The sequence below is a fragment of the Nerophis ophidion genome, linkage group LG06 (genome assembly GCF_033978795.1).
Source record: "Nerophis ophidion isolate RoL-2023_Sa linkage group LG06, RoL_Noph_v1.0, whole genome shotgun sequence".
Taxonomy (NCBI): Eukaryota; Metazoa; Chordata; class Actinopteri; order Syngnathiformes; family Syngnathidae; genus Nerophis; species Nerophis ophidion.
In genome coordinates this window covers 25638917-25652617 of record NC_084616.1, presented here as the reverse complement: position 1 = coordinate 25652617, position 13701 = coordinate 25638917, and the positions used below count along the sequence as shown (strand labels likewise).

The 13701-nt window shown below is 36.0% G+C and overlaps 1 protein-coding gene across 4 annotated transcripts; it reads left to right on the top strand.

The window, feature by feature from the left end:
• Positions 1-449: 449 nt before the first annotated feature.
• LOC133554425 (CMRF35-like molecule 7) lies at positions 450-13191 on the top strand. 4 transcript variants are annotated; one of them, XR_009807117.1, is made up of 5 exons: positions 450-602; positions 682-855; positions 959-1047; positions 10710-10764; positions 11134-11222. XR_009807117.1 is itself a non-coding variant. In XM_061903183.1 (4 exons), the coding sequence occupies exons 1-4, from the start codon at positions 569-571 to the stop codon at positions 11179-11181; spliced, it is 345 nt and encodes a 114-aa protein (XP_061759167.1). In that variant the 5' UTR covers positions 450-568; the 3' UTR covers positions 11182-13191. The 4 variants fall into 4 exon arrangements, 3 of the variants coding, with proteins under 3 accessions (XP_061759167.1, XP_061759165.1, XP_061759166.1); XM_061903183.1 differs by lacking the exon at positions 10710-10764 and having other exon boundaries at positions 11134-13191; XM_061903181.1 differs by having other exon boundaries at positions 682-1047; positions 11134-13191.
• Positions 13192-13701: the final 510 nt, after the last annotated feature.

Here is a 13701-nt window from a genome sequence, read left to right as displayed (position 1 = left end):
TAGGGTTAGAGGGTTGTGCTTAGGTTTAGGGTTGTATAATAAGGCCATACAGAATAAGGCATTAATAAGTACTAAATAATGACTAATTAAGACCCAACATGTTACTAATTTGCATGTTAATAGGCAACTAATTAATGGTGAATATGTTCCCCATACTAAAGTGTTACCTATTTTTCTACTCTGTGGCCCTTGAGCTCTACTGATAAAAGGACCATATGAGTGAACTATATATTTTGTATTATTATTATTACAAGGTATTGTTTTCTTTTTATTTCTTCAAACAAATCATGTATATAATAATACATATACACATACATACATGAATGGAGACAAATAGTTGCTTTCTTAGAGGGACACGGTTGTCACTGCAACTCGTGCAGGTAACCACATCTCCAGTATGCACGTCATTCCTCACTGCTATTATGTCTTAAAACAAACTCCCCCTCAACAGTTCTCACTGAGAGCGAAGAGGCTGGTTTCACAACTTGACCATGGAGGAGACGGAAGAGGAACACACTAAATATTTCTCAAATATCACACACCTCCCATTGTTATTTCCTCTGCAATCATGACAACCTCGGGGGGAACTTTTGGCTTCTTCAGTCAGTAATGAGCTAAAATCTACCTCTACTGTATTTTGTGTCACTGCAGTTTACCCAATTCCTTGTTTGTGTTTTGCAGCCCTGCTACTTGCTGTCCTCTGGCTTCCAAAATATTCAGCAGACCCAGTTCATCTGAGAGCTCCAAGGATCATGAATGCAGAGTACGGAGGTTCTGTGGCTGTGACCTGTCAGTACGACCCACAGTACAGAGGCTACACAAAGTACTGGTGCAGGGGGCCGGTATATAAGCTGTGTAAGATTGTTGTTAAAACGCCAAAGAAACGCCACAGTGACAGATGCTCCATCGCTGATGACCGGAAGGCAGGATTCTTCACTGTTACTATGTCGTCCATTAGACGAAGTGATGGGGACATGTACTGGTGCGTTGTTGCCCGGCCTGGAAGGAACATTTTCACTGCCGTCAAGCTTGTCGTCTCCAACAAAGGTACACTAATTTTTTAAGAACAATATAATAAAATACTCCCATGTTTTTACTATGGATAAGGATACTCCGATCAGGGTGTTGTGCTGCCAATTCCGATAACGATCATCCATGAGTGGGATCAGCCGATACCAATCCTAATATCAATCACATTAATTAACTTCTCTTAATGTATTTCTAGTGTGTGCTATTGGCAGTTAAACAATAAATACAAAATATTTAAACTAATTAATTGGCCTTTTTTATAACATACAATTGTTTGATCAAACAAATTCAATAGTACATAATAACTAAACAAAAGCAAAAACTACTATTTAATAGTAGTTACTACTACTACTCATTAAATCTGTTTTCCCCTCAAAGTCCTCCTGTGTTCACCTGTAAAAATAAAATGAAGATTTTACAGTATTTAACAATATTTTTCATAGTAATATACTGTTATCTACGGAGCCCCTAAAGCAGGGGTGTCCAAAGTGCAGTCCGGGGTCAATTTGCGGCCCGTGGGTAGTTTTTTAACTGCCCCACGGCACATTTTAAAAATACGATTGAAAAAAATTAAAAACATAAAAAGTGGTATAAAAGTGCAAAGAGGTTAAATGCAACAAGAAAATGTTGCAATGTTTACTCTAATAACACAAATGGAAGTGAATTGTATTTGTATAGCGCTTTTCTCTAGTGACTCAAAGCACTTTTACATATGAAATCCAATATCTAAGTTCCATTTAAACCAGTTTGGGTGGCCCAGGGAGCAGGTGGGTAAAATGTCTTGCCCAAAGACACAACAGCAGTGACTAGGATGGCGTAAGCGGGGATCGAACTTGGAACCCTAAAGTTGCTGGCATGACCACTCTATCAACCGAGCTACAGTATACTGCCCCACAGAGCTGCCAAGCAGGCTGTTTATTTCTTTAAAAAATAGTAATGAATCAAAATCAATGTCATTACTAATTATTGACCTATTCAAGGCTCCAATTAAATCACATTAAATATTCCACTTTGAGATATGTTTGGGTGAAAATGTTGCATATTTTGTGTTTGCCATATATAAAAAAGTGAGCTGTTTTTTTTCAAAGAAGGTCTTAAAACGAACAAACAAAAAACATAAACAACAATAAAACTTATAATTGACGGATAAATCTGAAGTTGATCTCGAGATTATTGTGTTAAAATTAAACAGCAAAAAAAAAATTAGAATTAATTTTTTCAACACTTTAATAAGTAGGACCCTTTTGGATCCCTAATAATTTTAGTGTGATTTGTTTTTAGGTGTCATTGCTCAAAAAATAATAATGAATTAAAATCAATAGTGTTTTGAGTTACTGATATTTTTTAAGGCTCCAATTATTAAATAATCTCAAATATTCCACATAAAAATTTTATTGGGTGAAAATATTGCATATTTTGTGTTTTTTTCCATGAAAGACGGGGTTTTCTTTGACAAAAAGAGCATACAACTTAAATCTTTAAAAACATTATATTGACGGATAGACCTAATGTTGATCTAGGAATTTAAAACTTGAATAATAATAAATATAATACTGAATAATGACACATTTTTTATATTTTGTTTGGGGTCCTTAGGATCAAGCCTTTGTAAAGTTCAAGACTTACGGTCATTACAAAACATCACTGCACATCTTAACGGCAGTTACATTTTCCTTCTTAAAGATCTTAAAATATTATTTGGGAATGTCCAGCGGGACAGATTGAAAAGCTTAACGAGCCGCATGTGGCCCCCGCGCCTTAATTTTCCCAGGTCTGCTTTAGGGGCTCCATAGTTATCCAAAATGTTTGTAACATTTACAACAAATGACTGTAAAAATGTCAATACCCTTATATTGCACAGTAGAATACCGTAATCATAGTACTCTGTAATGATCCAACAAACTACTGTAACATACACACACTTGTATGTGCATGACATGTATGTGGTAGAAGGGGAGAGAAATGAACAATAAAAGTACAATTGTGAAGTTACAGCATTTAGTTGTAACTTAATTGTAATTAACTATAAAATCACAGCTCTGCCGATGCAGTAATTTCCGGTAATGATAATTCACTGCACGGTGTGAGGGAGGTTTGTGCCTCTGCCTCACAATACGAAGGTTCTGGGTTTGATCCTGCACTCGGGACCTCCAAAAAGGTTGATTGGCAACACTAAATTGGCCCTAGTGTGTGAATGTGAGTGTAAATGTTGTCTATCTATCTGTGTTGGTCCTGGGATGAGGGGCGACTTGTCCAGGGTGTACTCCGCCTTCCGCCCGAAAGCAGCTGAGATAGGCTCCAGCGACCCCCCCGCGACTCCGAAAGGGACAAGCGGTAGAAAATGGATGGATGGATGGATGGATGGATCATTCACTGTAAAATGACTGTAAATGTTACTATGAAAGTCATTATTAGCTCTGAGTTTACAATGATTATCTGTACAGAATTATTCCCTGAAATTGCAAATATATATACAAAAACAAACAAAAAAAGATTTTGAGAAAATAAAAATATTGACCTAATCATTCTAGAATTGTAGTACAGTACCAATTTACCTTTACTTCTCTTGGACTTCTGACTGGAACAATGCTTACACGCCAGTAGTTGCTGTTATATCATCCTCTTTCTAGACTAGGAGTGCCCAAAACCTTTTGGCTCCAAGGGCCAAAGTGAAAATGTGTCAATGGGCCGCAAGCAAAGACAACAATTTCAAGCATAAAAAAAATGTCCTACAATTAGTACCAATAATAATGATATATGGCAACTAGTTAGCCAAATATTTAGCCTTGTGAACATGCAATCAATGACTGTGTGAGCGTTAAGGGGGTCCAAAACTTTCACTTCCGATACGATACTGATATTAATTTGATCTGATATCAGCAGGAATTATACATACTTTGATTATTCTATAGTGTGGAATGTTAGAAAAGGTTAAATTTGATCAAGTGAAATTAGTCAAACAGAAAACAACGGTCGGTATGAAAACACTAATGTTTTATTAACCGTCTGGAATGGACTTAATCCGTCTTTAAGGAGCGCTTAATGGTTCTTGGCGTCACTTAGTGATCGCAAAAATTAATTAAGTTGAGATCATGACACAGTACATTAAATGACGCAAACACATTTGTTATTGGATACCCTTTAATACCCTTCTGCCTTGGTGACTTTGTACGTGTAAGTACTTACATGCAACTATAATTATTTGCTAATTGTTTATATTGATAAATGTGCTGTTTAGGACTGCAATATTGTTCAATTAAAAACACTTGTGTGCAAGTGTGTGCATAGCTGTTGTGGTTCTGCTAGCTCCTAGTAGCCTATAGCCTACCATGTTTACCTTTTGTAAATCACTTGACTAAAAGAGAAGAACATACCAACCTTGTTTGTTTATTGTAGGACATGTAGATGCAAAACTGGCTGCCCCGATCTGCACATTTAAACCTGATGCAGTCGCTCGTACTATAACTAATATTGGAAAGTTTAGATGCAAGCCGATATAACCATGAATTGATTAACGTGGACCCAGACTTAAACAAGTTGAAAAACTTATTTGGGTGTTACCATTTAGTGGTCAATTGTACGGAATATGTACTGAACTGTGCAATCTACTAATAAAAGTATCAATCAATCAATCAATCAATAATCTGATACTTATTTTATATACTGCTATTTGATGTAAATGTGATACAGATCAGTGCACACCTGGTGAGTTTAAAAGGTCAGTAGGAATATGTATTACATTTGGGAAGCCACCCTCCTCCTACTCAAGACTCTTATTAATCTACTTGTTGATTTCCAGTTAATAGTTGCTTACTTTCTGATGTTACGTGGTTCCAGCTACATTTCTTAAACTTTACTAGGCACTGATTGCTGGTGTTGTTTCAAGATAGCTTAGCTTAGCTATTAGCATGCCTCCTACTGGCTTGTTGTTGATGATTACATTGCTAGCCTAATCCTCCAGTGATAATAAAACTTGATAATGATCATTATATATATATATATATATATATATATATATATATATATATATATATATATATATATATCCATCCATCCATCCATTTTCTACCGCTTATTCCTTTTTGGGGTCGCGGGGGGCGCTGGCGCCTATCTCAGCTACAATCGGGCGGAAGGCGGGGTACACCCTGGACAAGTCGCCACCTCATCGCAGGGCCAACACAGATAGACAGACAACATTCACACTCACATTCACACACTAGGGCCAATTTAGTGTTGCCAATCAACCTATCCCCAGGTGCATGTCTTTGGAAGTGGGAGGAAGCCGGAGTACCCGGAGGGAACCCACGCATTCACGGGGAGAACATGCAAACTCCACACAGAAAGATCCCGAGCCTGGATTTGAACCCAGGACTGCAGGACCTTCGTATTGTGAGGCAGACGCACTAACCCCTCTGCCACCGTGAAGCCCTCTATATATATATATATATATATATATATATATATATATATATATATATATATATATATATATATATATATATATATATATCTTAATTAAAGTTCAAGACTTACGGTCATTACAAAACATCACTGCACATCTTAACGGCAGTTACATTTTCCTTCTTAAAGATCTTAAAATATTATTTGGGAATGTCCAGCGGGACAGATTGAAAAGCTTAACAGCCGCATGTGGCCCCCGCGCCTGGATAATCTAATTAAGATATATATATATATATATATATATATATATATATATATATATATATATATATATATATATATATATATATATATATCTTAATTAGATTATCCAGAGAATAGTACTCGATACCGTGGTAGAGCGCAATATATGTATGTGTGGGAAAAATCACAATTCTATTTCATCTCTACAGAACTGTTTCATGAGGGGTTCCCTCAATCGTCAGGAGATTTTAAAATCTCAGTTCTGTAGGGATGAAGTAGTGTAGTGATTTTTCCCACACATACATACATATTGGAGATGCGCGGTTTGCGGTTTCATCCGCGGAGTCCACGGGTGACATGACGAAAACATTTATTTTAATTAGATTCGGGCGGGTAGCGGTTGAACCATCCGGAAATATTTGATAAACATGGTTCTGGGATCGGTATCCTTTGCCATTCAAAGAGCCATTTAAGACCCGTGTCACAAAGTTTAGAAGACAATAGGAGACACTAATATTCTCTAGAATGAATGCCGGCAGTCACCCAGTTCATAAGTATTAGGGCGTGCTATGAAGCCATTGGCTTTGTCGCCTTCTACAGCATGTACGATTTGCTTGTCAGTCCAGCAACATTTTGTGTGTGGCTTCCGAAGCCACACGCACACGACTGCAAGGCATACTTGGTGACACAGAGTACACTAATGGTTGTGATAAACACAATTTTAACACTCTTGGTAATATGCGCCACGCTGTGAAGCCACACCAAACGAGATTGACAAACACATTTTGGGAGAACATCCTCCCAGTAACACAACATAAACGCAACACAACAAATACCCAAAATCCTTTGTGTCCATGACATATCCTGACTATTTTATACACCCCAATAGCAGCATATATATATATATATATATATATATATATATATATATATATATATATATATATATATATATATATATATATATATATATATATATATATATATATATATATATATATATATATATATATATATATATATATATATATATATATATATATATATATATATATATATATATATATATATATATAATAGGGGTGTGGGAAATAATGGATTCAAAAACGCATCGAATCGAATACCTTGTGCGATTCAGAACAGATTCTCATTTTTTTTTTTTTTTAAATCAATCCAACAAACCACTACACAGCAATACCATAACAATGCAATACAATTCCAAAACCAAACCTGACCCAGCAACACTCTGCAACAAACAGAACAATTGAGAGGAGACACAAACACGACACAGAACAAACCAAAAGTAGTGAAACAAAAATGAATATCATCAACAACAGTATCAATATTAGTTATAATTTTAGCATAGAAGTGATTAAAAATCCCTCATTGACATTATCATTAGACATTTATCAAAAAAAAAAAATAAAAATGAATAGTGTCACAGTGGCTTACACTTGCATCGCATCTCATAAGCTTCACAACGCACTGTGTCCAATGTTTTCACAAAGATAAAATAAGTCAGATTTTTGGTTTGTTTAATAGTTAAAACAAATTTGAATTTTTGCAATCAGTTTATAAAACATTGTCCTTTATAATTACAAAATCTTTTTTTTTTTTAAATCGACTACTCTGCGAGCATGTCAGCAGACTGGGGTAGATCCTGCTGAAATCCTATGTATTGAATGAATACAGAATCGTTTTGGATCGGAAAAATATCGTTTTTGAATTGAGAATCGTGTTGAATCAAAAAAATGGATATGTAATCGAATCGCGACCCCAAGAATCGATATTGAATCAAATCGTGGGACACCCAAAGATTCGCAGCCCTAATTATATATATATATATATATATATATATATATATATATACATATACATATATATATATATATATATATATATATATATACAAACTTCGTTTTCATATGAGTTGAGAAATTGTGTTAGATGTAAATATAAAAGGAATACAATGATTTGCAAATCCTTTTCAACCCATATTCAGTTGAATATGCTACAAATACAACATATTTGATGTTCAAACGGAAATAATCACTAACTTTAGAATTCGATGCCAGCAACACGTGACAAAGAAGTTGGGAAAGGTGGCAATACATACTGATAAAGTTGAGAAATTCTCATCAAACCCTTATTTGGAACATCCCACAGGTGTGCAGGCTAATTGGGAACAGTTGGGTGCCATGATTGGGTATAAAAGTAGCTTCCATGAAATGCTAAGTAAATCACAAACAAGGATGGGGTGAGGGTCACCACTTTGTAGGCAAATTGTCGGACAGTTTTAGAACAACATTTCTCAACGAGCCATTGCAAGGAATTTATGGATTTTACCATCTACGGTCCGTAAAATCATCAAAAGGTTCAGAGAATCTGGAGAAATCCCTGCACATAAGCGATGATATTACGGACCTTTGATCCCTCAGGCGGTACTGCATCAAAACCCGACATCAGTGTGTAGAGGATATCACCACATGGGCTCAGGAACACTTCATAAAACCACTGTCAGTAACTACAGTTGGTCGCTACATCCGTAAGTGCAAGTTAAAACTCTACTATGCAAAGCGAAAGCCATTTATCACACTAAGGAACACCGCCGCCTTCGCAGGGGCCGAGCTCATCTATGATGGACTGATGCAAAGTGGAAAAGTGTTCTGTGGTCTGACGAGTCCACATTTCAAATTATATTTGGAAACTGTGGACGTGCTGTCCTCCGGAACAAAGAGGAAAATAACCATCCAGATTGTTATGGGCGCAAAGGTCAAAAGCCAGCATCTGTGATGGTATGGGGGTGTATTAGTGCCCAAGGCATGGGTAACTTACACATCTGTGAAGGCACCATTAAGGCTGAATGGTCCATACAGGTTTTGGAGCAACATATGTTGTCATCCAAGCAACGTTATCATGGACGCCCCTGCTTATTTCAGCAAAACAATGCCAAGACACGTGATACAACAGCGTGGCTTCGTAGTAAAAGAGTGCGGGTACTTTCCTGGCCCGCCTGTAGTCCAGACATGTCTCCCATCGAAAATGCGTGGCGCATTATGAAGTGTACAATACGACAACAAGACCCTGGACTGTTGAACAACTTAAGCTGTACATCAAGCAAGAATGGTAAAGAATTCCACTTTCAAAACGTCAACAAATAGTTCCCTCAGTTCCCAAACGTTTATTGAGTGTTGATAAAAGAAAAGGTGATGAAACACAGAGGTGAACATCCCCTTTCCCAACTACTTTGGCACGTGTTGCAGCCATGAAATTCTAAGTTAATTATTATTTGCAAAAATAAATAAAGTTTATGAGTTTGAACATCAAATATCTTGTCCTTGTAGTGCATTCAACTGAATATGGGTTGAAAAGGATTTGAAAATCATTGTATTCCGTTTATATTTACATCTAACACAATTTTCCAACTCATATGGAAACGGGGTTTGTACAACTCAAAGGCCTTTTGGAACAAATTAAAATTAGGGTACCTCTTTTCACTGACTTTCTTTAACTTAAGTGATACAATCATTGAAGCGAATGCAGGATCATTTGTGTCTTCAAAATCCCCGCTCATGTCGTCACTTTGACTAATTTAATTGTTTTTGTTGTTTGTGTCATTGTTTTGGATAATGTCATGTTTTACTGTCCTGTGTTGTTGTTTTTTATGTGTTGGGACTACGGGTGTAAATTGGCAAATATGCTATAATCTGGCTCATTTACAATCTGTATATCAGATTCAGTGACGCGCAGTCAGGGGGGGCAGGTGAGGCGGGGCCTCACGGGCCATCGTGGAAATAAAAAAAATCTAAAAAGAAAAGAAAAAAAAATTAAATTTTTATATGTATCCAGTGATTATAGTATAAAGTTATTTCACATTTAACTTCACCAGTTTTAGAAGATTTTTATTTAAAATCGCTGAATTTTCACATTTGCAGTTCAAATACTGAGAAGAGACTTGCGGTGAGTCACAGCCAGTTGAGCCTCACCATGGATTGCGCAATGACTCGGCTAACTGCTGGCTGCTGTGCAGTGAGACCGTATTCCTATATGAATTATATTATACATTTCCATAGATTAGTTAGCTGAGGTATATAATGTACAGTGTATTTTGTCAACAACTGTAACAACGTATTTCTTGTGCTGAGCAATCATAAAACGGCTGCGAAGACGCACTGGGTGAGGCTCGCAGTAATCCCGCCTCCTGGTGATAGAGGGCGCTAGTGATCCCAGAGCTCATTCTTACGACTACTCGGCTGCAGTAGAAGTGACAACAAACAGCAACAGTTAGCAGCGATCGTTTATATTTTCCTCTCGCCTGGACTTTTTAACATGGAGGATTAAATATCTAAAGTAAAACAGTTTTCTAAACTGGACTTTCAAACGAAGAAAGGAGGTAATAATTAAAGGACGATCCCCATCAAGACAGAGAGACTTTTAAAAATGGAGAAAGATAAGGAAGACTTCTATTAACAAGTTATCGATGCTTTTGTTCAAAAGGAGTGGCACATGGACTTCATTTATAAGTAAAGGTGAGACCATAATAACTTTTTTTTTTTATTAAAGGTGCTTTTTTGTGTGTTACTGTTTGTATGTGTATTGTTAAATTTAAGTTAACAGTACCAATGTAAGTCACACATGCTAGGTGTGGTGAAATTTGTCCTCTGCATTTTACCCATCCCCTTGATCACCCCTTGGGAGGTGAGGGGAGCAGTGGGCAGTAGCGGCGCCGCGCCCGGGAATCATTTTTGGTGATTTAACCCCCAATTCCAACCCTTGATGCGGAGTGCCAAGCAGGGAAGAATGCTGGTATGAGCTTTTAAACATAACCCGTTAACTGCTGTCAATCAAATGGTGAATTAGATACTCTTTGGAGTTCATATGTTTGTAAATCTGACTGTGATGAAGTCAGTGCCTCACCAGCCATGAACCTCACCGCACTTCACTGATCAGATTGTTCGTCAATGTGCATTATCCTGAATAAACAACTCTCTCTCAAGTAGTAATATGACAACATACTTTTTTTCCCCTCCGCACAGTGATGGCACCAACCAGCACAACGGCAAAAAACGATTCGGAGCAAAGCAACGTACGGTGAGGAAACTGTATTTACAAGAGGCCAGTCTATTTATTAGGGGTGTAGAAAAAATGTGATTTTCAAATTATTCACGATTCTTATTTGTAACGATTCCTAAAAGATAAAAAAAAACTAACTACCGGATTTTGAGTAGGTCATTGAAGGGTCAAAGATGTTTATCAAAAACTTTTAGATTTTTATAGCTATTGAATTCACACATACCTTTAATTAAAGATGAATTAACAGTAAAAGAGCATAAAGACAATCGCTACACTGTTTGAGAGGAGCTCTAATATACCTGTCCATGTGCAAGTGTACATATTGTTGTCAATGAGTCCATATGCTTCAATTCGAAATAAGAATTATCTGTTTTACTCCTAATCTAGGTGGTGGAAGCCTCTTCGATGGATCATCTTTTCTATTACGGTGTTTAGTTTAATATCAGCTCATATAGATGTGTGGAGGATAAAGAGAGCACACAGAATATGTCACAACAGTGTTCCTCAACAAAACTCCAGTATGCATGGGTGAACGACCCTTAAAGAACACGTGTGGATTATTAACAAATATTTCATTTCGAAAATCCTTCAGCAGTCCACCAATGTGGGTATGAAATCCTCCATGCTGTGAAAATTACTTCAAACTTTGGTTCTACTTCCTGTGCAAAATGTTGTATGTGCAATGTACTGCATGTCAACACCTATTTGTAAATGTGAACATTGTCTCTGTGTTGACTGAAAAGCTATTTCTTAAAGGTGGACGACACGTCAGAAATACTGACATACTACATTTTCACGGAGCATGCATTGTCTATGAGACAAACAATAAAATGAACACATTAATATATTTATGATAATGTTAATCTATCCATCCACCCAAACAACCGTTCACACTCATACTCACACCATATGAATAATTTAGCGTCTTTACTTACCTGACATGCTTGTTTTTGGGATGAGGGAGGAACCCAGAGAAAACCAATGCAGACATGGGGAGAACATGCAAACTCCACACAGATGCACAGGCAAAGATTCAAACCCTCAATCACCTGACTATGAGGCCAGCATGCTTACCTATTGATAAGAAAAACCAGAACTTGTTTATTGTAATAAGTATAAAAATGAATTATATTATTATTAGTTAATGCATCTATTATTGCAGGGTGTCCAATGTGCAGCCCGCAGCTAATTGTTTACCGGCCCGCCACAGATTCTGGAAATGCTACTACAAAAATAAAAAAATATTAAAATAAAAAAAGGAAATGAGGTGAAATCTAACTGGAAAAAGTTGCAATGTGGACACAAAGTCCCATGCAGGCTGTGTTTTTTTTCTTTTGTGTATTTTTCTTTTTCTTTTTTTGCCATTACTAAAAAAAATAAATCAATATTAGAATGAGTTATTGACCCATTCAAGGCTCCAATTATTTAAAATATTTCATTTTAAAATGTTTTATGTGGGAAATATTGCATATATTGTGTAGTTGCCATACAAAAACATCAATGTTTTCTTTTACAAAAGAGGATAAAACAAACAAAATAATAGTTCAAACATAAAATCGACAGATATATCTGGTGTTACTCCCTCCAAGGTCTTAATCAAGGCTCAAGTTGTTCATTTTTCTCAAACAGACATTTATTTCTGCCACGCCTTCTTCTCCTCCAAAATAATGCCCAAAAAATGCCGTCTGAACTAATGAATAAGAAAAACAGAACTTACAAATAGTCTGACATCAAATAAAAGAAAACACATAGATTTCACATGCGTTATCACAAAGAATCATACCTCATTGGCCTCACAAACTCCGAGGAAATAAAGTTTCTTTCCGAGCCAGGACTCCATTAACCTCTTCCATCAAATGTTTGCTGTCTCATGCTACTTCCCTTATTCCGTCACATATTAATTGTCCCCCCCAACAATGTGACCAAACCGGAAACAAAAATATTTTCCTCTCCAATTTACATGGGTTTTATACCAAAAATAAAGTTAACATACACTTGCATGAAATTACCAAATAAAATACATTTTTAATCACATTTTATGTAAATATGAACTGAATATTTATACATTGTATTTATTTATTATAACCAACTATGAAATTATATACCATGTATATAATGTGCTTCTGTCGGCAGCTACATCTGAAGTTGGCTTCACGGTGGCAGAGGGGTTAGTGCTTCTGCCTCACAATACAAAGGTCCTGGGTAGTTCTGGGTTCAATCCCGGACTCTGGATCTTTCTGTGTGGAGTTTGCATGTTCTTCCCGTGAATGCGTGGGTTCCGTCTGGGTACTCCGGCTTCCTCCCACCTCCAAAAACATGCACCTGGGGATAGGTTGATTGGCAACACTAAATTGGCCCTAGTGTGTGAATGTGAGTGTGAATGTTGAATGAATGGTTTATTTTGAGCCATGCAAACAAAACAAAAGAATGACATAAAATACAAAATATATATATATATATATATATATATATATATATATATATATATATATATATATATACATTATTTTTACACCTACATAGAAAATATTACATGTGGTATAATCTTTTGTAGATGTGTAGATTGGCTCAAAAGGGAGTGGGAAGAAGTAAACTTATTTGGTCCCACCCCTATACATATACAATATATATGTACACAATATATAATACAATAAGACATATAATATAATTCAATTCAGTGGTTGCTGCATAGATGCTATATATTATATATATATATATATATATATATATATACATACATACATACATATATATATATATATATATATATATATATATATATATACATATATATATATATATATATATATATATATATATACATACATATACACACATAATCACATACATACACACATGCATATACCCAAAATACACACACACGCACACACACACACACACACACCTATATAAATCTGATATATATAATAGTATATATAATATAAACTTTTGTCT

What these genes read in the sequence shown, in the direction of transcription:
- LOC133554425 (XM_061903181.1), top strand. Translation starts at nt 569, where the DNA reads ATGACAACCTCGGGGGGAACTTTTGGCTTCTTCA. An exon ending in GGGAACTTTTGGCTTCTTCA is followed by an intron (nt 603 to 681) that starts GTCAGTAATGAG and finishes TGTGTTTTGCAG; the next exon opens with CCCTGCTACTTGCTGTCCTC. An exon ending in TCGGAGCAAAGCAACGTACG is followed by an intron (nt 10,765 to 11,133) that starts GTGAGGAAACTG and finishes CTCCTAATCTAG; the next exon opens with GTGGTGGAAGCCTCTTCGAT.